This window comes from Tachypleus tridentatus, chromosome 8, assembly GCF_004210375.1.
Source record: "Tachypleus tridentatus isolate NWPU-2018 chromosome 8, ASM421037v1, whole genome shotgun sequence".
NCBI lineage: Eukaryota > Metazoa > Arthropoda > Merostomata > Xiphosura > Limulidae > Tachypleus > Tachypleus tridentatus.
Genome location: NC_134832.1, coordinates 116,809,954 through 116,834,528, shown reverse-complemented (window position 1 = coordinate 116,834,528; position 24,575 = coordinate 116,809,954). Strand labels below are relative to the sequence as shown.

The 24,575-nt window shown below is 32.3% G+C and overlaps 2 protein-coding genes across 3 annotated transcripts in view; one reads left to right on the top strand and one right to left on the bottom strand.

The window, feature by feature from the left end:
• Positions 1–13,472, top strand: part of LOC143223286 (spliceosome-associated protein CWC27 homolog) — a 52,080-nt gene extending 38,608 nt beyond the window's left edge. The window contains exons 8-11 of the mRNA XM_076451077.1: positions 315–415; positions 5,752–5,873; positions 7,901–8,007; positions 8,387–13,472. Coding sequence (XP_076307192.1) covers positions 315–415; positions 5,752–5,873; positions 7,901–8,007; positions 8,387–8,543 — 487 coding nt within the window. The 3' untranslated portion in view covers positions 8,544–13,472. The remainder of the gene's footprint in view (positions 1–314; positions 416–5,751; positions 5,874–7,900; positions 8,008–8,386) is intronic.
• A 2,575-nt stretch (positions 13,473–16,047) lies between these two features.
• The window catches only part of Reg-5 (Rhythmically expressed gene 5), a 35,477-nt gene continuing 26,949 nt past the window's right edge, over positions 16,048–24,575 (bottom strand). For both annotated transcript variants that reach the window (XM_076451076.1, XM_076451074.1), the window contains exons 3-5: positions 23,502–23,606; positions 18,652–18,726; positions 16,048–18,367 (exon numbers count right to left, since the gene is read on the bottom strand). In XM_076451076.1, the coding sequence (XP_076307191.1) occupies positions 18,291–18,367; positions 18,652–18,726; positions 23,502–23,606 (257 nt within the window). In that variant the 3' untranslated portion in view covers positions 16,048–18,290. The remainder of the gene's footprint in view (positions 18,368–18,651; positions 18,727–23,501; positions 23,607–24,575) is intronic.

Below are 24,575 nucleotides of genomic sequence, written 5' to 3'. Positions count from 1 at the left end.
ATTTCTTATTTAAAATAATTGTTTTTTATTATTAAAAGTGAAAAGTGTGATAGAGCCTATTTAAAAATTTACTTTGTTAAACAGCAAACTTTATTGTCCCAGAAATGTTAGATTTTAAACTTTCCCATCGTTGAGGCTGAATATAAGGGTAATTGAGTAATATTTGTAACATATAGTTTGTTTGAATTTGTTTTAAATGTAACTGATAAATGCACAAATTTACTTTGTTTAAATTTAAACAATGGAATTAGGCACTCTCAACAAAGTGCTAGTGATTATGTGTAAGTAATGAATAACTTTTATGTTTTATTTAGTGAAGAAATAAGAAAAGAAATAAAGAAACTGAAAAAAGAAATAGCTAATGACAGAAAACCCAAAGAAGGAAATGGAGAAGATGAGAATAAGACTGAGAAATGTTAGTTTGTTACTTATTTTTATCTTTTTGGTTAATATAAGTTGGAACTTCTTTCAGAGTATCTTAATTGTCAACTTTCTTACTACTTTACTACTGAAGGCAAAGTTTAATTATGTATAGCAATGTGTCCCAAAGTATAGGTGCAAATAATGTCTTAAAGGGTGTGTGAGCAACTGAGCAGAGTTAGTAGTGCAATACTGAGAAATTTAGGATTTTAATATTTTTTATCAATGAAAATAAGTAATTACTAGGACATGTATATGATTTTAATATGTATCTCTGTATTGCATCATTTAACTCACTCTTTCAATCATTTAATTAAAAGAAAGAAGGAGGGATACAACAAAAGTTAGAAAATGTTGGTCTGTAGTATCCAAGTGTATATGCTATGATCCTTAGCCTTAGTTTTATGTAAATTATTTGTATATTCTGTGTATATTCATTGAATGCCAGACTGTGCTCAGAGTTGTTGCCACTTTGAGTTGTTGTTTTCTATGTGTATGGTAGTTTACATTTGCAAGTAGACTGTTGCTTGGATCCTTTGTAAACTTTCAGCTACGTCATATTAGCTATAAGTTTACGGTTTAGCACTTCTATTTTACAAGCTGCAAAGGACAAGTTTGGAAAATTCATACTCATAAGCTACTTATCTGATTAAAGTGTAGTTTCAGTTTTTTGATACAGATTATGAATGTTGAGTATTTTTTCTTGTTGTGAATTGTCAGGCAATGTATTTAGTTTTCTTAGCACAGTCATTTTAAAACTAAACAAACTATACATTTTAAACCTGTTAGTCCTTAAAAGGATGATATGTTATTTCTTTTGAATTTGCAACATGCTGTTGAATACATAAGTAAAACTGACATTATTGCTTGATAACACAATCCCTCAAATATAAACTTATAAAATATTTTGAAAATAATATTCATTTTTACTATTACATTGTTTTTTTACAAATGGGGAAGAAAATAATTTCATAGATCAAATTATTTATCTACCACAATGAACATATGTATCCTCATTCATCCTTTTTTTTTTTTTTAATCTATGTTTTGTAATCTCAAAACTGCATGTTATGGCCTTTTATGTACTGCATCTGAAGAATCTTATTTCAATAACCAACAGTAATCAACCATCATGCTAATGTTCTACTTTCCCTGATACCTCTTCCATTTCCTTGATGTCTGGGTGAAATCTTTCTTTTTGTTCTTAGCTGACAACACTGGCATGGGAAATAGTTAATATGCGAGCATAAGAAGTAAACTTTCAACTTCATATTACAACCCAACTCTTTGAATTTATCAAGAATATTAATGACAATATTTTCATAATTTGGGTCCTTATTGTTTCCTAATAAATTTATCTTTAAATGTAATTTATACCTCTTTATCAACTTTCCTTATTGTCTTATCAAACTGTTCATCCAATTTCCTAATCTGAGGCTCAACAAAAATCTCTTCTTTATGCTATTGCTGGAAATAGCTGGAAATTGCCCACATTTAGCTGAGTTTTATGTGAAGAAGAGGTAACAAGACTTTCTTTATTTCAATTAAACTTTCATGTTAATTTTTTTTCAGTCAAACTAACAACGAGAAAACTTTTTATAATGAGATTGTTAACCCAACAGCATGCAAAGAAAACTTAAATCTCTAGGAAAAAGCCAACCATGTTCTTTGTATTAGACCTTATTAAAAAAAAACTTGAGATTTTAGTACATTTCCTTCAAATAAACCAAATGAGCAATAGGAACAGATGTATATATATGTTATAGCTGTAAAGGAGAACATTTTTTCAACAGCTGCCACTTGCTTGGTTCATAGACTGCAGCTCCTAACATTGGTAGCAATTCAACAATATTATTACAATAAATCAGTGAACCTTCTTGCTAAAAGTATGGTATAAACTCTTTCTCACAATTTGTGTACCAGTAAAATGATGTCCATGTAAACAGTAAATTTTTATCCTGAAGTCTGGACCCCAGAATCTTTGAAGAATATTTTGAAAAACCCAAATCTCTCACCAAATCATTAGGTTTGCCATGTGTGACAGGTTGTGGTTCACTAGACATTTCAGGTTAAAAACAATCTCAATCATCATTTCTATTGACATCAGAATTGGATGAAACTGTATCAAGAGTCTCCAGCAGATTTTGGTGTAGGTATCAGGTTGCTCATCAGGTCCATGAGCAACAGGTCTTATAACAGATTGAAGAATAGCATGAAAAAATTCCTTTTTATTTCAAGTGCTTTGCACATTACATGAGCCAAAATAGCAGTCATCTTTATGATTTCTAGGCTCATGCAAGATCAAGTTCCAAAAGGCAAAGACTTTTTTATTCCCTTAGTCCATTGCTTCAACATTTCAGTACAAATGGTGCAAACTTTGGTGGATCCCATGATTTGTTTGGGTCTCTAAGTTTTGTTCCAGAATATCTGTTATATGTTTTGGCAAATTCTGTAATGTTTTGCTTTTGTTTCTTTACAACAAATTTACCACAAATATAATGGAATATGTTTTAGTTCATTTACACAACTTCTTGTTGCCACAGCTACAAATAAATGGTATTGAAAAGAATGAAATAATGTCAAAGTACAAGCACAAAAAAATACTATCCGCAAATGACACATCATATGACTTATTAACCATTTATTTACTGGCAGTGTGTTTTTCATGTATTTTAGAATGGTTGATAAAACTCATGCCACTATTAGTCTATAGCTAGCAGTTGTAAACGTTTTAAGCGTAAAAAACTTGACTCAATTTAAAAGAAAATCATTCACTTAATTTAAAAGTACATTTTATTTTTTATGAAAAATCTGTACATGATAGAAAGAAATGTATATTATTTTCAGATTTAACATACAGGAATTACTGTGGGCAATACAAAAATTTGAAGAAAGTAAAACTGTCACAGGCCTGTGTTACCAAAATTTAGCTATAATGATATGGCAGTTGTTTTCTTTCTTTCATCATAACTATTGTATGAATAGAACCAATATAATAAAATTTACAGTTGTAAGATAAATGACTGATATTTTAATTCAGTGATCAAAAACTTATTTTTAATTTTTGTCCTTAGGCATAAGATGGTAGGCTTGCTTTCCATAACAAAGCATTGGTTTTGTTTTGAAATAAAAGTTTTATTTCACAGGCATCATATTATGAGATGTGTACCACAAAATGCAGAACCAAGCATTTCAGCAACTTAATATTAAAATATCTATACTAGGAGTATGTACAAGTTTTCTAAAAACAAATAAAGTTTAAATGCAACAGTTATTTTAGGTGAAAAGTTAAAAACAGTTTTTAAGTTATTGAAATGAATAATGTAGAAATATAGAGCCAGTAATTAAGTAAAATATTATAAAATGAAAAACATACTTGGTTAAATTATAAATAACTTTTCTAATTGTTTTCCATTTCAGTCATGAACTGTGAGCACAAAGTTTTTAATTTTTTCAACTCTTAAGATTTACACAACAGGTTATGTGCACCATTATTAATATTATTATTGTCATCTTTTCTTTTTGTAACGTTTGTGGTACTATATGTAAATATCAGTTTACATCAAATGAACTTTTGCTATTGACCACCAGCTATATCTTCTGAAAAGGACAGACATACACTTCTCATATCTTTAACTATTACATGTAGTTATTATGATAACCTTTGTGAACTGTATCATTCTGAACAAGTTTTGTATAATGTATAAATATTCTTAATGAAAGCTACTACAACAAAGGATTTGTACTCTGTACCTCGCATGATTCCTGCACAATATTGAACTCTTCCATCTACTGTGTTTACTGTACAACATTGAACTCTTCCATCCACTGTGTTTACTGTACAACATTGAACTCTTCCATCCACTGTGTTTATTGCACAACATTGAACTCTTCCATCCACTGTGTTTACTGCACAACATTGAACTCTTCCGTTCACTGTGTTTACTGCACAACATTGAACTCTTCCATCCACTGTGTTTACTGCACAACATTGAACTCTTCCCTCCTCTGTGTTTACTGCACAACATTGAACTCTTCCCTCCTCTGTGTTTACTGCACAACATTGAACTCTTCCATCCACTGTGTTTACTGCACAACATTGAACTCTTCCCTCCTCTGTGTTTACTGCACAACATTGAACTCTTCCCTCCTCTGTGTTTACTGCACAACATTGAACTCTTCCCTCCTCTGTGTTTACTGCACAACATTGAACTCTTCCCTCCTCTGTGTTTACTGCACAACATTGAACTCTTCCCTCCTCTGTGTTTACTGCAAAACATTGAACCCTTCCCTCCTCTGTGTTTACTGCAAAACATTGAACCCTTCCCTCCTCTGTGTTTACTGCAAAACATTGAACCCTTCCCTCCTCTGTGTTTACTGCAAAACATTGAACTCTTCCCTCCTCTGTGTTTACTGCACAACATTGAACTCTTCCCTCCTCTGTGTTTACTGCACAACATTGAACTCTTCCCTCCTCTGTGTTTACTGCACAACATTGAACCCTTCCCTCCTCTGTGTTTACTGCAAAACATTGAACTCTTCCCTCCTCTGTGTTTACTGCAAAACATTGAACTCTTCCCTCCTCTGTGTTTACTGCAAAACATTGAACTCTTCCATTCTCTGTGTTCAGTACTTTATGAATACCCTTTCTTCTTCTAATCCATGAAGATAGTAATAAAAGTCATTAAAATTCCAAAGAAAAAATAACAGGTCTATAAATATAAAATGTTTAAGTAATGGCAAATAACTATACTCAGCTACTAGTGGCTTTTCAAGGCTGCAAATCAGTCTACATTTACACAGGTGCAGTACTCATAAACTTCTATGTTAATAGACATAACGTATTTAGAGGAATCCTCCACCCCCAAGTGGTAATGATAGGTTTATATAATGATGTAGAAACAGTATATACTACATTCTAACAATAACTCACTGTATGTTTTGTCTAGTGACTGATTCACAAATGAATTGAGATCTTGTGGATTAATCTTCCATTCAAGATTTATAAAGAAAATTGATAGTTTTTGTGTAGGATATTAAGAGAAAGATTTTTGTTTTACTAATTTATGTCATGGGTAAGTCATTTTTTTGTATATAACATAAAAGTGTTCAGTGTTTGTACATTTCTTTTGGAATGACAATGTATGATAGTGTGTATAATTCAAAAACTTACACCAAACTCTTTTTGATGTATGTTTTTGTCTTGTACTATCAGTATTAGGTTTAAGTTTCAAGTCAACAAGAAGCAACCTATATCAATCAGATCCTGTGCAAAAACTCAAAGTTTTTCTGTATTCCTAAGTATCTTTTTCTTTTTTTAATGAAAATCAGCTGAAACAAATATCAAAGAAGAAAAAGAAAATAGTGTACTAACAGAGTTTCGGATGGAAATTGCAAAATATAACGAGCAGAAGAAGAAACTTCCAAAAAAAGGAGGGGGCCGAGAGGAACAGGTATGCTGTGTCTGTCTTACTTTATTTTACTTTTACTACACATGGTAGACTGTGTAAAAGTAAATGCACTGGTAGTTACAAAGCTTGTCTAAAAGCTTTAAAGATAACATCAGACAATGGAAAGTTTCAGATAACTTGCATTTTTCATGCCATTACTTACAGGTATGACGTTTGTATCTGTCATGTACATTCTAGGAACATTTTTTTTTACAGACTATTATTTATTCAGAAATTTCAAATAAAATGAAAATGTGCAGGTGATTTTATTGTTAACACAAGATAGTAGAGTAATTACCTGTAATTAGTGATAACACATTCATCAGTGTATTTATTGTTAACACAAGATAGTAGAGTAATTACCTGTAATTAGTGATAACACATTCATCAGTGTATTTATTGTTAACACAAGATAGTAGAGTAATTACCTGTAATTAATGATAACACATTCATCAGTGTATTTATTGTTAACACAAGATAGTAGAGTAATTACCTGTAATTAGTTATAACACATTCATCAGTGTATTTATTGTTAACACAAGATAGTAGAGTAATTACCTGTAATTAGCGATAACACATTCATCAGTGTATTTATTGTTAACACAAGATAGTAGAGTAATTACCTGTAATTAGTGATAACACATTCATCAGTGTATTTATTGTTAACACAAGATAGTAGAGTAATTACCTGTAATTAGTGATAACACATTCATCAGTGTGTTTATTGGTGTTTGTCAACAACACATTATACTGCATAGATCTGTTTACCTTTATATTTATAGAATACACTTTAGACTAACAGTTTGAAAACTGTTATCTGCAAGATTTTATCAGTTACCTGTACTAAAGGTATGTCTATGCAGTATATGAACATAATTTATACATTGCAGAAAAAATTGATGGATCATATTTTCTGGAGAAAATTTTGATCAATTAATCCAGTCTTTCAACAAATTAATGCGCGTAAGGCGTGCGACTCGTAATCCGAGGGTCGCGGGTTCAAGCCCGCGTCGCGCTAAACATGCTCGCCCTCCCAGCCGTGGGGGCATATAATGTGACGGTCAATCCCACTATTCGTTGGTAAAAGAGTAGCCCAAGAGTTGGTGGTGGGTGGTGGTGACTAGCTGCCTTCCCTCTAGTCTTATACTGCTAAATTAGGGACGGCTAGCACAGATAGCCCTCGAGTAGCTTTGTGCGAAATTCAAAAACAATCAACAAATTAAATAACTTTTTATAAAGTTTTGTCATGTTAATGGTGCTACTTGTAGCAAATATCCTTGGTTAATGACCACTTTTGTTGACTTAAATTTAGTTTTATTTTAATGTTGTTTATCTTGAAATCCAGAAGGATTTGCATTTTGAAAAAGAAAACAAGCTATAATGAACAGTGTTTCAAGCTAAGAGACAGCACTTTTTGTCATTCATGTGTTATACTATTGACAAAGTGCATGGAGCATTCACATACACTGATGTCTAGCAAAGTCAAATTATGCAATCTATAGGTTTTGTAAACGTTATGCAGTGTAACATTTTAAAATGGGAAACAAAGGAAAACACAAATATACACTTGTAAAAAAAAATCTTTTTCTTATAAATAGTGAGTTTTTCTCTTTTATGCAAACTTGGGGTTCTAGTGTGGTATCTTAGTCCTTTTGATTACCATTATCAATTATTATTACAAATAATCATGCATACAAAGGGGAGAATTCATACCAACTTGCACAAGTTTTCTGCATCATCTTTCAAAAAGGGCTTGACCACCTCAAGGATGAAGTACACTCAAAGTGAACCTGGTATAAACCTTTTTTAGGATGGACATTGTGGTATGTAACCATACCTGAACAAGAATATTATCAAAAGTTTAAGTCCCTCATACATCTAGTTTATCAGGAAGATGGTAACCACATGTTGATATGTATACAAAAAGTAATCTTCTTAGATTAAATTCTATTTGTACATCATTTTATACCTCTATTTTGTTTCTAATAGCAAACTATTGGTTCTGATGAATGTAGTTTTTATGTTACTAGACCTTGAATATGCTATCCAAGTTTCAGTCACTACTTCAGTCAGCCAAAGATAACTCGCCCACAGAAGAGACTCTTGATAATGAAGATGGTGATGATGATAAAGGCTGGTAAGTGATATAAATTTTTTCATTGTTTTTTAATTGATTTTTATTATATAAAACAGTACACTCAATAAAAGAACAGCAATAAATATTTCATTGCATTGACAAGATTAAATATGAGCTTTGAGTTGTTGAGGTATGAGGTTCAAAAGTAAAATCCATTGTTTTTTATCAAAATGTGTCTCAGAATTTGAAAATTCAATACACATTCTGTGTTTACCAAACATTTTCATGTTAGTTTGTTATAATTGAGAAGAATATTGTTAGATTTGCACTTTAGGGATACATTTTTCATTAAATATAAAACTGTTCAAGGTTATATGTATATATTTAATGCTGTTTAATTAGAAAACTACACTAACTACAAATTCTCAACTGATTACAGGCTTACCCATGTATTTCATTTTGAAGATAATGGACCAGTCTTGGCTAATGATGCTAATATAAGAAGTACAGAGTCTTTTGAGATATTTGATCCAAGAAATCCTTTAAATCAGAGACGAAGAGAATCTAGCAAACAGAGGGAGAGGAGAAAGCTGTAATGATAATCAGTTCTGTCTGTATAGATTTGTTTTTACATTAACTTGTTGCATGTGTCTGTTCTAAATTGTCATAAAAACTGCTGTATTATATTGAAGTATATTCTGTCTTGATGTTTCAACTGTAATTTGTTTTTGCAAACAAAATTTACCATTATGTTCAGCAATATGAATAACTGGTATATTTCAAGTGATTTTGTACGTACCAAATTTGTAAAACAAGTCCTTAAGAGCAATGGATATTGTGGTACCTGTTCAAAATTATTTATGAGTAATCACCATATTTGTAGTGAAGAAAGTTTTTTGGTAAAATAGTTTTCCAATGTGAATAAAGTTATGAGACCTACAACCTTTAATAAAAACATTTATCAAAGACAAAAACAAATGTGGGGTTTGGTATAATATATATCCAATTGTGTTGGAACTTTTTGAATCATAAATTAAACAGTTCTTCTCTAAGTAAAAAAACCAAAAAAAACAGCTTCCCCCACCAAAAAAAAAAAGAGAGAGAAAAAAAAGAGAGAGAGAGACAAGTGGCAAGAATTGCAACAAATTATTTGTTTCATTTGAACATATTTAGTGTTTATGTTTGGAGAGTTTAAACAGTGTCATAAGATACAAAGCCAATAAAGTAATAAATACATGAACACCCAGTGAAAGGAAGGGTAAAGTAGATATTTAAAATTTAACATTAGAAACACTACTTTAAGCAAAATAAAGTGTTTTTTTCTTGCACATGCTAGTGTTCATGTGGGTTTTACAACATTCATCTGGTGCTGTTTTACTGCCAGCAAAAGGATGCAACAATTAATTGTTTCATTTTAAGGTTTTCTGGATGTACAGAAATTATATCAGAATATTATGAAAGCAACCATTATATTTCAAAAAACTTTGAACATGAAAATGGCCTCATAAAATTTGTACCTGTGCAAATATAAATAATAGTGCATATATTTGCTATGTAGTAATGGCCTTTTTTTTTTACCAGCAAATTATTTAATTACTTTTATTCAGTTTTATTTTTAGTCAAGTTTAGTGTGATAGTTTATTAGTTCACTGAAATTTTTGAGAATAAAGTAATTACTGTGCTTGGAAGTGTTTTAAGAACATAATTGCTTGCTATCTATGAGCTATTGATCATTGTTTTAATTTTTTAGAATGAAGTCGTTTACTGTGATAAGAAATTTTTAATTTAAGAGCATGCTAATTTACTATATTCGTAAAATGTGCCAGAAGTCATCTGCTACGGTATTAAAATGTTGTGATACCTTTCACTTGGCATTCAATGATCCAAAGATGCTGGTACATATTTCTTGTTATTTCAACTCTAAAGACTTCAGAACACAGAATCTTCATGAGTGGATATGTGAGTGTTTAAAGGAAATACAGTTTACATTGATTTTAATGAGGCTCATTTTAATTTACAATAAAGAAACAAGCTATAATGCAAGCTTTATTGTATCAGTAAAGATATAAAAGTAGCATATCCACAACATATCTGCTTGGTGTAATTGTGAGCTTCACCATAACTTTTATCTGAATTTTTCATTTTTTCCAAACCTAGTGTTGAATTTCCATTTGGTTGTAAATTAAGAAGTAGATAATGCTTTTAATTTAATCAGTACAGATTTAGAATTTTGATGGAGCATTTAAACATGCAACGTTACATAGTCAAACTATCATACAGATTGTGTCTAATTTAGAAATTGCTAATTCTTAGCCCATGCCTATAACTTCAGTCAATGTGAAAGGCATAGTGATGTTAATTGAAGTGAGAGGTGGTTTTATTTTTAAAGCAATTTTTTCACAAAAAATTAAAATGCCTTAAATACTCCTTATGGAAAAAAATGTGTTAAATAACAATATTTAGTGTCTTCTGAAAATTTCCCATCTATGAAACTACGTATAAGTATAATAGTTTTAACACTGTTTATCTGAAGAAGAAAAAAGTTTAATGTAATTTTAAGCTTTATTGAAAAATGCATGGAACTAGTTCTAAAATATTTTTAATACTCCTCAGTGGTAAGTCTTAAGGCCTGTAAGACCTGTTTTTGACAGTTGTAGTTGAGACAGCACTATAACCTATTGTGTAGTTTTGTATTTTACAATTAATGAATAAATAAACAACAGGATGAAACACTCATCTGATGTTCTGTGAATGTTAGATTTGTAAGGAAATGCTACTTTATTGTGTATTATCAATGAATTACCTTTATATTTTATTAAGTGAAAAAATGTAAAAAAATAAACAGTAAAAATGGAAAAGCTAGTAGAAGAAATCAAAGGAGTAAATTGGAAGCTGTTTTATATTTTGGGTTGATATAAGTTGGAATGCATTTTGTATTGTCTTTGAGAGTATATGGTATAAAAGTAAAGAAAAGCATAATGAATTTAAGATTGTAGATTTCTGTTATGATGGGAGATTTATAAGTTGAAGAAAGTCAGTCAGTCAGGAAACAAGGGCATCAGAAAGGATGTATGGAAGAAGATTGACTGAAAATGTAGAAACTAACAGTAAGGATTTCTTTAAATATATAAAGGGAAAAAAGTATCTCAGGATTGGGAGAAAAACCTTTGAGGATGATAAAAGAAAGGCTTGTATATCATGGTTATGATATGACTGGGCTATTAAACTCTGCTTTTTCTTCAGTTTCTACTAATGAAGATTTAAGCAGTGTTACTTATTTTGAATGGTTTGTAGATTTAAATTAGATGATTACTTAATGTTTAGCTTGTGAAGAAAACATTTGGTAGTTGAAGAATGATAGGGCTTCTGGACCAGAGAGTATATCCAAAAGTGTTAATATGCAGATCATTTGCTACTATTTTTTGTAAGTCCTTGAATAATGGACAAGTGCCAGATAATTAAAAATTGATTAATGTTACTTCTCTTTTCAAGGTAAGTGACAAAAATCTTCTGAATAATTATGGGCCCATATGTCTTACATCATTTGCACAAAAAATTTGAAAAGTGATAAAAGATGCTGTGCAAAGTAGCTGAACAAAGTTTAGAAGAGTCAACATGGTTTCACTGTTGGAAACTTTTGCATTAGAAATCTTTTGACATTTATTGCAAAGGTTACTGTTTATGCAGGTGAGGGTATTTGAGTAGATATGACAAGGTGCCACATAAAAGGCTTGTAAAAATGTGTAGGGCATAATATAGTCAATTGGATAGAAGAATTATAATAAATGGAGTTCAGTCAAACTGGATTAATGTCACAAGTGAGGTAACTCGGGGCTTGGTCTTAGGATCTTTGCTCTTTTTAATATACATCAATGACATGAATGAAGGAATGATCAATAAATTCCTTATATTTGCTAAATATATTAAAGTCTTAGGTGTTGCTGGACATGAGAAGGGTAATGGTGCTCTTCAAAAGGATTTAGATGATTTAGTGAGTTGGGCAAATAAATGGCAGATTGGTTTTAATAATAACAATTGCAAGATAATACATGTGGGTTATCATACTTTGAATTATAAGTATAATTTGCTTGGGAATAGCATTAACAGTGTTATGAATGTAAGAGATCTTGATGTAGTGGTTGATCAGTTTCTTCAACCATCCAAACAGTGTTTTGTTGTTAGTGATAGGGCAAAATGTATTTTAGGTTAGTTCTAGAAACATATTGAGTACAAGGTTAAAGAGGTTATAATTTCATTGTATAGATCACTGGTTTATCCATATTTAGAGTATTTAGTTCAGTCTTGGGCTCTTTACCTTTGAAAGCATATAAAATTCATAGAATGGCACTTAGGATGGAGGGGTTGTCAAATGAGGAGAGATTAACATATTTGAAATTTTTTTCTCTTGAAGCAAAGTAAGGTTAGAGGAATCTGATTGGGGCATTTAGGATGCATTGTCTTTCGTTTTGTACTTAGTGGTGAGAATGGCAGGACTAGAGAACACAACTATAAATTTTGGGAAGGAAGGATTCATCATCAAATAAGACAATTTTATTTTACTAACAGGTATAGTTGGCCTTTGGAATTGGTTGCCTTTCAATGTTATGGAGGGAGTAAATTTATGGGAGTTTAAGAGAAAGCTTCATAACTATATCATTGATAAGGGCTGGCTTTAGGGTTTTATTTTTTGGTTATACCTGAGTTTAGAGGATGGGATAGCCAAGAAAAATCAATAGGTCTTTCATTGTTCCAGAAGTTATGTTAATGTTTAACACTATTACTAAATTTTTTTTTACTATTCAAGACAAACTATAAAGCATCCACCATTCAAATGTTGATGCAATGTTATTTTTTGAGTTTCTCTTATAATATTTGCTACATATAGGATAGCTTGCATATCCAAGTAGACTGTTGCTTCTTCCACTGTAAATTTTCAGCTGTGTCAGGATAGCTACTAGTTTTAAATTTAGCACCTCTATTTCATATGCTTGATGGGAAAAAAAGTTAAAAGAATCCATACTTAACAACAATTTCTCTGTTTTTCCTTGTTTCTTTAACAAGTACTTATGCTCTAATCATGTGAGAGCACATTATGATATCTTCATATTTATAAACTAATTGGAATGAATTTTCAGTTTTCTGACAGAAATTTTAACAATTAATTTATGCATGTCATCCCTTGGATGTTTTATCATGAACTTAGAGTTTCTACTACTTTTCTTGCAACTTTTTCAACTTAAGGTGGAATATTTCATTTTGCTGGAATTGTGAAACAAAGAAAATGTTTATTTCTCTGAGTGCAACATTTTTGAAATTAAACAAATTTTGGGGTAAATTCATAGTAGTTAGTGTTACAGAGAATTTTATTGACATGAGAGGCATTTTCTTCACTATTATAATTCGCATTAATAAAATGTTTTACAGACTCACAGGTATACTTATGTATCTAGGTTTATTTCATGAAAGTTTTCTTTTGAGTACACATAATGATTTTGTGTAATAAAAATGCTTGAAATTCTTGGCAATAATTTTCTTCCAATGTGATCCTTATTTGTGAAAGTATTGTATATTTGAAGTATTTGTGTAATGCAAATACTAAGTACATGTATATTTAAAGGGTTTTTTAAGAAATAAATGTTATTATTTTTTAGCATATATATCAAATTAGACATGGAGAAAACAGCAAATAAAAAAAATACTATAAGAAAAATGTGGACACTGATGGACCACAATACCAAATAAGGAAGATATAAGCTTGAAGCCCATAGCAGAAGTTGACCCAGGACATTCTAGTCATGACCTCAGAGGTGCCAAGAATTCACTATTATGAATTATTGTGCTTAACATATGTGGTGCATTTGAGATGGAATCCTAATAGTTTAAATAAAGCCATTATGGAATTAACCAATGTCACCCAAATGAAAAAAAACACACAGTTAATGGGACAGTGATGAAAGAGAAGGGTGAAATACTTGTAGTGAAGAGACTGTAGTTACATGGTTTGCCTCTATACACCCTATGTTAAATGTCTTTAATTATTTTGCTCAAGATGTTGGATAATTGACAAAAATAAATTCTAAGAAAACCAGTAAGAAAGTTGATTTTGATTACAGTCTGATGGAATAGTCCACTTGTAGCTGGAAGATCCCATTTGTAAGAATAGAATTAAAAGGACTACTTTTGAAAGATCTACTAAAATTCTTGAGCAATGACAAAAACACAAAATATTGTGTATATGGTTCTGTATTTCTGACTTTAAACATCAACCTATTGACTTCTCTGCACTTATCAAGTTGACGAAGGACCTGACGGCCCAGCATGGGCAGGTGGTTAAGGCACTCGACTCGTAAGCTGAGGGTCACAGGCTCAAATCCCCATCACGCCAAACATGCTCTCCCTTTCGGCCGTGGGAGCATTATAAAGTGACGGTCAATCCCACTATTCGTTGGTAAAAGAATAATCCAAGAGTTGGCAGTGGGTGCTGCCTTCCCTCTTGGTCTTACACTGCTAAATTAGGGAAGGTTAGCCCAGATATCTCTCGTGTAGCTTTTGCAAAATTCAAAACAAACCAAACCAAGGACCTGAACCAACTGTAGAAAAAAGATGGCAGTAATCCAGAATCTACAAAACGTTCACTGCACAGACTTCATAGACGCTAAGGATATTGGCAAGTTACGACTGATGCGAAAAGCTTATGACACTATATAAAATATAGCTTGGAGAAAGCAGGAAATAAAAAATGTCATAAGAAAAACAAGGGCGCTAGTGAACCACAACACCATTGTGTAAATACCAGATGGAATGTTAATATAAGACACATATATTAATGCTTCTAAATTGATTTAGATGACAGTTATATTCTTGCGTAAAGAGTAACTTCAGGCTACAGTTTTCTTCTATTGGACAAGGTTTTATTTGGTTAACATAAAATGTTTTGAATTCTGAAATATACTATATTAGTAAATATAGCAACTGGGATCATGGCTTACTAGATTGTTAAACGAGTAAAACCTGACCCAAGGAAACTTGAAGGTTGTAAAAATTACCCGGTTCCATTTTTAATATTTATGAGAATTTACAGAAGACGTATCTCACATTTTGCGAGTCTTGCAAGACCCTTAATTAACCCTCTTGCACCTGGTGGCAGATAAAAGGCAATGTCATGGCATTTGTTAACTTGCATTCAAAATTTCATTGAACTGCTATTTCATGAATTCATATCAATATGTTTGAAATCAAATTGTAGATTATAATCCAAACTTTAATATTTTAATACAGTCTTAACTGTCAGCACATGTGTAAGAAAAACCAATATTCATTAAGATGCAAGAACAACTTCTTTAACTATTGGTGAAAGTAGTAATAAAATGTTAAGTTCTAGACTTTTATCTAAGAAAATGGCCTATAACTATGAAATGTGTCTTAAGTAACAGCAAATAACTTTATTTTTGACTAATGGATTTTCAAGGCTGCAGATCAACCCATTTTCTCACTGGTTGAGAATAGAGAGCTTCTCTTTTACATTCTTGCTCTTGGACGTTAAAAGTACTTTTCTAATGAATTTTCTCACCTCGAGTGGTAATGCTAGATGGATATACTAACGTTGAAACTTTCTGTTGTTTTTTTGTGCAGTAACAAAACCACAAGATATTAAATGAAAGTGTTTTATGAATGTTTTTTGTTGATAATTAATTATATGTAACATAAAGATATGCAGTGTAACAACGTGTATAATTTATAAACCTACGCCAAACTCTTATAGAAACATAATTTTGTCAATCAGAGAAAAGAAGAGGCATCTCATATCATTTTTACTCCTACTTAGATAAACTTAGACTTTTTTTTTCTTTGTTTGTTTATGAATTTCTCACAAAGCTACTCGAGGGCTATCTGTGCTAGCCGTCCCTAATTTAGCAGTGTAAGACTAGAGGGAAGGCAGCTAGTCATCGCTCGGCCGACTTAAAGACAAAGCATAGTAAAACAGTGTAAAATGTAAATATAATGATACCAAGAAGAAACGCTTTAAAAAAACCCTCAAATTACAAAAACAAAACAAACAGCAGAGTAGAACAGTGTAAAATGTAAATATAATGATAATTTTTTGTTTCATGTCAGCATTACTTTGTATTATCTTGCTTTAATAACACAAGATAGGCCATATGAAATTCAAATGGATTGGCAGTTACAAAGTTTGTGCAAGAGTATTAAAAATAACATCATACAGTAGAAAGTTTCATATAACTTACAATATTTTGATCATTAATTATAAATCTGAGAATCACGTATTATTTGTACATTCTAAACACGTTTGTTTCACACGTTATTTAGAAGCATCAAATAGAATAAAGGTACATGGTTAATTTTATTAGCAGAACAGAACTGTGTGTTTATAGGGTTAGCATTTTGAAGAACAGAATTAAGAATCTGCAAAATGTACAGATAAGAATCTAGCTCATAAGAAAAAGAGAAATACGATACACGTAGGAATAGTGACAACTTTTTTTTTTCAATGCAGACTGAAGCACTAGTGTGTTAGTTCACAGTCCTTCATCAACAATTATTCCAAGTAAGAGAATTCCGCAAGTCATAAAAGAAAATTTGTGTCACTCGTTGAAAAAGAATAAATGTAGTATCAACATGGTATAAGCTATTATGGGTTGGAGATTACAGCATGTTACCTTTACCTAAGCAAGAGGATTAGTACGTTTGTTTGTTTGTTTGTTTTGGAATTTCGCACAAAGCTACTCGAGGGCTATCTGTGCTAGCCGTCCCTAATTTAGCAGTGTAAGACTAGAGGGAAGGCAGCTAGTCATCACCACCCACCGCCAACTCTTGGGCTACTCTTTTACCAACGAATAGTGGGATTGACCGTCACGTTATACGCCCACACGGCTGGGAGGGCGAGCATGTTTAGCGCGACGCGGGCGCGAACCCGCGACCCTCGGATTACGAGTCGCACGCCTTACGCGCTTGGCCATGTCAGGCCAGGATTAGTACGCATTCCTGGAAGTTTGATGAAAATTGAAGCAAACTTGTGTACATGTTACGGAAAGGTAAAGCGTGATGATATGAATATCCTCAGAAATATACAAACTAAGAAAAAGTCATCACGATTTTGTTATTAGATTACAATATATTTGATACCTCAATATTTATAATTTGCATTATAAGTTGTGAAATGATTACAATCCAGGTGTTAGTATTAATTCGTAGCAACACTGAAAACATTTAAGTGATACTATTAATAAATGGAAATGTTTCTAATTCTTACTTCTGATTTCATTTACAGGGGATAGCGCGAACGCAGTCCCCCACACCAAAAAATTCCACGCTTCATCTGTCCCAGTTTGGGATAAAACCAATCTTAGAGATTTTTTATTAATGAGCATGTGTGTTTGTTTTATATCTTCAGTGTCCACCGAGGGGAATCGATTGACTAATAAAGTGAGGTTGGAATACTATTATTATAAATTATTCTTATTACTGAAAATCTTTAAGGGGCCAGGTAAATTTGTTTGTTTGTTTTGAATTTCGCGCAAAGCTACTCGAGGGCTATCTGTGCTTGTCGTCCCTAATTTAGCAGTGTAAGACTAGAGGGAAGGCAGCTAGTCATCACCACCCACCGCCAACTCTTGGGCTACTCTTTTACCTACGAATAGTGTTTGGTGCGACCGGGATTCAAACCCGCAACCCTCGGATTACGAGTCGAATGCCTTAACACAATTGGCCATGACGGGCCGGCTAGATAAATAATCCAGTGTTAAAAATATAATAGGTCCAATAGCAATGTGTTCTGATGAGTATGATTAATTCAAAATATACGATTTCTTTAAAAATTGAACAATAAAGGATTAAATATCAGTTTTTCTAGGAATCTTAAAAGGTTAAATCAACTTTTTTATCAAATCCATACTCTTGGTAACTCAACAAACATTGCAGTAACTGAACAACCCATAACGAATGCCAAAGTTTTCGATTATTTTGTGTCGAGAGAACACTATACTACAACAACTTTTAGGATACAAAATTCATTTACCTACCACACCAGATACGGTAGGTTTAACTGTTTTTTAATATATTTGTAAACAAAATCATTATTTACCAAGAAATCTTGTAAGGTTTATGTATATATAAGGAAAACAACAAACAAATTGACACGAAATAAACAATGAATGATTTACACCCACTTTATACTTTCACATATCTATTTAAACGGTTGTTACGTCACCACAGTTGGTTGTGCTATTGTATTAAATCATAATACTTTACTTAGAGGATATTCTTTAGTATTCTGTACCTTATAATTATTCAAATACGCTTTTGAAGAAAAGTTATTGTAACAATTAACGTAAGGGAGTGGACAAAATCAATTTCGACATTTCAGATTCCTCTGTGAATTCACGAAGTCCAAGTAAAACGTCTGGAAATATAAAATTGTACAAATGAAACAGCTAGAACATTCTAAAACATATGAAGATCTTTATAGATTATAACACGGAAACTATATCTAAAAATACATGAAACATTTCTAATACTTAACTAACAACAACAAAAACCCTACAAAAGACACGTGTTTAATTTTAGTTTATTATCTTTAAGAGGTGAACTTGAGTGATGATATTTATTTGTATTAAACATGCTACTTTTATTCATTGTAAAATCTAAACATAAATAAGCTATTCGTTAAATAGTTGACGTTTGTACCTTCAACTGTCTGGCTGATTTCTTTTGGAACCTTAGGAGGCATTTTGAATCCAGATTTCAGTGCAGTCTTCCAAACTGGATAGAAAAGAAAATGATAAAACAATATGGATTTTATTAACTTGAAATAAATTTTTAAGAAATCCACATATATCATGAACGTCACAGTGTGGTGTGAATTGTTAATAACCGTAGAACTACCAATTAAGAACCCATCGACTTTTTAAGTACATTTAGTTAAATGGTTTTAGTATCATACGAGACAAAAATAATAATAATTGATCAAAAGTACCACTAATTACCGCTGAGGTCTTCCACATATTTCCCACAATTTTGTTTGTTCAGTTGTTTGCACCAATTATTGTCATAGGTAAAAACATAAAATTACTCGATACGGTGTAATAGTTGGTCCACACAGTTAATGATATGAACAACGAGTCGATAATTTGAAGGTTAATATACGCTTGTGATTTAGTTTGTAGATATGAAAAGTTTCATTTGGTTTGGATTGCTAATCTTGCTCGTTGCAAGACAATGTGTATATGTATGTATGTGGGGGTGGAAGGACAAGTTATCCATTGAATTATTATTGACTTCAGCCTTAAATAAAGTGATAAGTATTAAAAAATGACAGGAAATGTATTAGCTATTCTAATAAATGAAGTAATGTGTTTGTTTCATTTCAGTTTCAAACCCTTGAATAAATATCAAGTAGATGAGTTCAAGTATTTGAAACCAAATAAAATTACGTTAAAATTCAACATGTGTCACTTACGCTCGTTAGAAAATATCAAAAGTATAACTTTTTTTTCTTCTTCCTTGGCTTACCAAGAGGACAAATTTCTCATGGTATGGTAGCTAAGACACTCAACTTGCGAGATCGAAACCCGCACCCTAACATGTTTGTCTTTTCAGCCGTTGGAACATTATAATTTTACAGCCAATCTCATTATTCATTGGTAAGTAGTATCACAAGTGTTTGCAGTAGATGACGTCATCTAGTTGTCTTTCCTCTAGTATATTACTTTACAATTAGGGAAGACTAGCACAAATAGTCTTCAAGTAGTTTTACTCGAAAGTCAGTAAAGCAAATCTCGATAATACATTGGAACTATTAATGAGCGAACTAATGAAGAAATTTAAAAGAAAAGATTATCTTCTATACCTTACATTATAATAATGATGTGACTGTGTGACATGCAGAAACACCATTCATTTTTCTGTCTCTTTGTTTAAGAACAGAAAATTTTCAAATATTTTCATTTACTCTAGCTTTGTGCAGTGGTTGAAGATGAAGTTTTGTATAGCAAAAATACTTAATGGACTATCTGTGCTCTGTCAATCCAGGAGAATAAATTCTCAAATTCTAACGTTGTAATTCCGGAAATTTACCGCTGACCCACCGAGGAACAACATGTGATGGGGAAAGTCATTAAGATGATTTCTTTGTAACTACCTCTGTTCTTTCTCCTTCACTTGGAGCTAACGCTTGGTCTACCAATAAGAAACTGCACATTGAGTATGAAGGTCGACACCAGATTTCTCCAATGTTAGGTCAGGGATATTTCGATGTTTAAACTTTTGTTATATTTTAATCGGGGAAACAAGTTACATAAGCGGCAGTAGTCGCTCTGCACAAACATAAGGTTATGGATTAAAGTAATCAATGTGAGATTTAAACAGTCTAGAATAATGTTTCCTAATTGCCGGAACGCAGCATGGTATAGGAGTGCAGTGAAATATCCAAAATATCTACCGGAGCGCAGTAGCTTTTGGGTTGGGAAACACTGCTCTAGAACATTGTCTTCAATGTATTGATCAATTTGGAAATAAGCCTTGAGGAAGTTTAGCCAGCCTGGTCAATACATAACTCCGGTAAAGGTGACTGTCCAGAGTCCAACGCAAGTACACACAATGTATTTGTGAAATTAATAAATATTATGTCCAACGTACATCACACTCTTATGCCAAACCCCTTTACTCTGAAGTACAGAATCGGTTAGTTTTCACTATTACTTGGAAACATGCCCTGCAGAGCCTCCCGTTTTATATTGGTTTTTACCTAATTTACTCTTTCGAGAAATCAACTTATCTGGAAACACCACAACGCAACAACATACCCAGTTGATGTTGAGTCGGTACAAACTGATTTTACGTGTGAATCTTACGGGCCATTGCTACTTTCGGTTCATAAAGATGAACATCAATCACACACACGTTCTCGACGCTCTAGTCAGTAAATACGTTTCATTTACTGCTAAGCATATACAAGAATCACAACTAAAATAGCCGTACAAATAGTGATAAGTTGCTCTTAATCCGTACTAAATTCAGTCTATTTATTTTTCTAGAAGGCTAAGACCAATCAAGAACCGAACAACAAACAGTTAAACAAAATTTTAAAATATATGAACAACTTTGCTAGGTAAATGAAACTATCTAGAAATTCTAAATATTCTTCATCACCAAATAAAACAGATAAGGTATGGTTGATCTATTGTTACATATTCTACTTTACTTTCACTATTAAGCTCTTACAATACCTACAACAATAAAAGTTTAAGAACTCCAGCTTAGTTTACATACTCTGATGAGGAAAAAGTGTGTTTGTTTGTTTTTTTGAATTTCGCACAAAGCTACTCAAGGGCTATCTGTGCTAGCCGTCCCTAATTTTGCAGTGTAAGACTAGAGGGAAGACAGCTAGTCATCACCACCCACCGCCAACTCGTGGGCTACTCTTTTACTAACGAATAGTGGGATTGACCGTAACATTATAACGCCCCCACGGCTGAGAGGGCGAGCATGTTTAGCACGACGGGGATGCGAACCCGCGACCCTCGGATTACGAGTCGCACGCCTTAACTCGCTTGGCCATGCCGGGCCGAGAGAAAGTGAAAACACAAGAAAAAGATTATTAAAGGATTAATGTGATACAAAAAATAACTTAATTACGTAGGGCGTGAAATCGACGTTATTACAAGAGTTATAAAGTTTGAATAAGATTTTCCTTTGAATATAGAATATTAATTAGTCTGGTCTACCTATATCTCAGGTTTTCTTAAATACTTCGAATGTTAGTTTAGTATTATTAATTATTGTTGTTTGTTTGTTATTAAGCACAAAACTACATAAACGACTCTCTCTGTTCTGCCCACCTCCGGTATCGAAACCCGGTTTCTAGCAGTATAAGTCGGCGGACATGCCGTTATACCACAGGGGGGTGTTTTAAACTGGTTTCAAAGATTGTTAAATTATGTTGATATTTTAAGTGTTTTAGTAATTACAAGAGTTTTCCCTGGTACTTTCTGATTTTAGTTTTTAAGCTATTTTAATTGGTTCAATTATTCGAAATCTTACTTTTTAAATTGATTATTCAAAAATTCTTTTGAAATTGTTTTAACTTTAATCTTTATTTTGATTATTTTAATTTTTGTCTTTCCATAATGTCCCATGGTAGGACAAAGGTAAGTACTCGGACTTACAACACTAGAATCAGCAGTTCGATTCCCCTAGGTGGACACAATAGATAGCCTGATGTGGCTTTTCTGTAAAACAGTCACCCGTCTTTATTTTAAAATTTAACCGTTTTAAATACAAATGGCATTTATTTCAAAATTATTCTCAGAATAAGGTTATAAAGTAGGTCTACATAAGATTAGATAAAATAAAAGGAATAAAGTACAAATGAAAGACAATAGAGCTGCCTTGTTAAAGAGATGACAACTAAGAATTGTGTGAATATCTTATAAATAAGGTTAATTACCAGTAGGTAGTGTATCACCATGAATTCCACACAGGAATAATCCATAATTAATGCAATAAGCTCGTGACGACCACAATATAATTGTTCTAACTTTCTGTGAAGCACCTTTATATAACGAGGGGAAAGACAATTCAAACTTCCTGTTCCAAATCATTCCTTACAGACAGAGAGACAAAGCATGAAACTGCCAAGAATGCGATCATATTCGATTATTTTAACTGTGCTTTAACACTAGGCAGATGGAAGGTGCTAAAATTTGACCTGCCTAAACTGAAACGATCATGTAAAGAAACGAGTACGGAAAGCTCTACAATTGATTATCTGTATTGTACCCACCACGTGCACCGAAATGGAATTCGTGCGTCTTGAAAGATGAATAGTTATTAGATGCACCATTTTTCAGTATGTGAATGTTCAAGGTATTTCAAGTTGCCTGTTTGATTAAATTCGACTCCACTGTGAGTAAGGTGTCGAGAAAAAAAAAAGTCTCTACTTCCTGCTTGCTTAGATAGACATTGTCATATTAACCATGGAGATTTATTAGTGATGTGGACTTGTTTTAGATAATTTACATTTCGTTAATAATTATATTAAGTGAGAAGTGAATGTTTTCCACACTGCAATATTCTGTATAATGCCATACTGCCTGTATTGATGAAATTCTATAAAAAGTTTTGTCACACTAAAAACTAAGTACAGCAGTGTTTTTAGTTTAAAAAATTTCAGTACTGACTTCGTCTAGCCCAAATAATCGATTTCAATCCACCTGAACCATTGTGAGAATCTGGAACACCGCCCGTTAAATCTCAATACACTTGAAGCTGTTTTGTAAGAAAAATACCAGTGATATGTTCCACTGAATGCGAATAAAAGTGTTAATAAGAGCCTAATGGATGTCTGATATTTATAGAACTAGTATGAAACATAACTGCGTTTGAAAAGAGCAATCAATAGGAAATAACTTATTTTCGACTGAAATAATGAAATTAAGTATTATATTGAAAAACAAATGTAGATCAAACTTGTAAAATTGGTTTAAAAAATAAAACATTTGCTACCTTGATATTGTTGAGTGAATCTCTAATCTTACCTAACTGATGTCCGTCTTTTTGATATGGGTCTAAGACGTCAAGACTATCTTCATCCTTGTTCATCAAGTTAGACATCCCATACAACATAAGATTCTTCTGACAATCTATAAACCAGAATAAAAGATTTGAAAGTATATTATTTAAACTTGCGTTTTCAGCTGTTACGAAGTATCAGCTAAACCAGTTGTGAGATATGTTATGTATTAAACTTACACACTCAATAACATGTGAGACTTAACCTTTTTTAATGTAAAATTTAATTATTACAATACTTTCTATCAGGTTTTAAAAAAACGCTTTGGCTGCACGTGTATAAAATATTAAGGGTACACTTTAAAAATATGTATTTTTATATCTAATAATCTGAGATTAAATGGTAACTTTTCTTTAGGGAAAGACAAATTGAACATTGTTTATTTGTCAAACTTTGCAAAAAGCTACTCGAGGGCTATCTGCACTAGCCATCCTTAACTTAGAAGTCATAAATTAGAGGGAAAGCAGATAGTTAACCCCACTGGTCACCTTGTAGTAGAATGTGATCTCTCGATTACAATAAATGCACAACCGCAAAGTAAGAAGCATTATATGTTTTTCTTAGTGGTAACGGGTCGGGAACTTCAGACCAACAGTTTGACACGTTAACCACCAGGGCGCAAAATTGTTCATTAGGAAATGTCTTTGTATGTTTCAATGTATATGTTTGAATTGAAGAAAGATATGAAATTACCTACTGTTCCATTATAATCCTGTTTGAAATGGACAGCTAATTTGCGCGCTTGACCAGGAATCTGCGGGTTTGAATTCCCGTCTCATCAAGCATACTCGTCCTTTCAATCGTGGAGGAGTTATATATAATGTTACATTACTCGTTGGTAAAAGAGTAGTTCAAGAGTTGGAATTGGGTGATGATGACTAGCTGCCTTCCCTCTGGTCTTTCACTGATAAATGAGGAACAGCTAGCAAAGATGGTTCTCGTCTAGCTTTGCGCAAACTTCCAAACAAACCAGTTGACAAATATTTTCTTTAGAATTATTGATTTATTTTCTTACAAGTGAGAAACATGTTTAAATTTG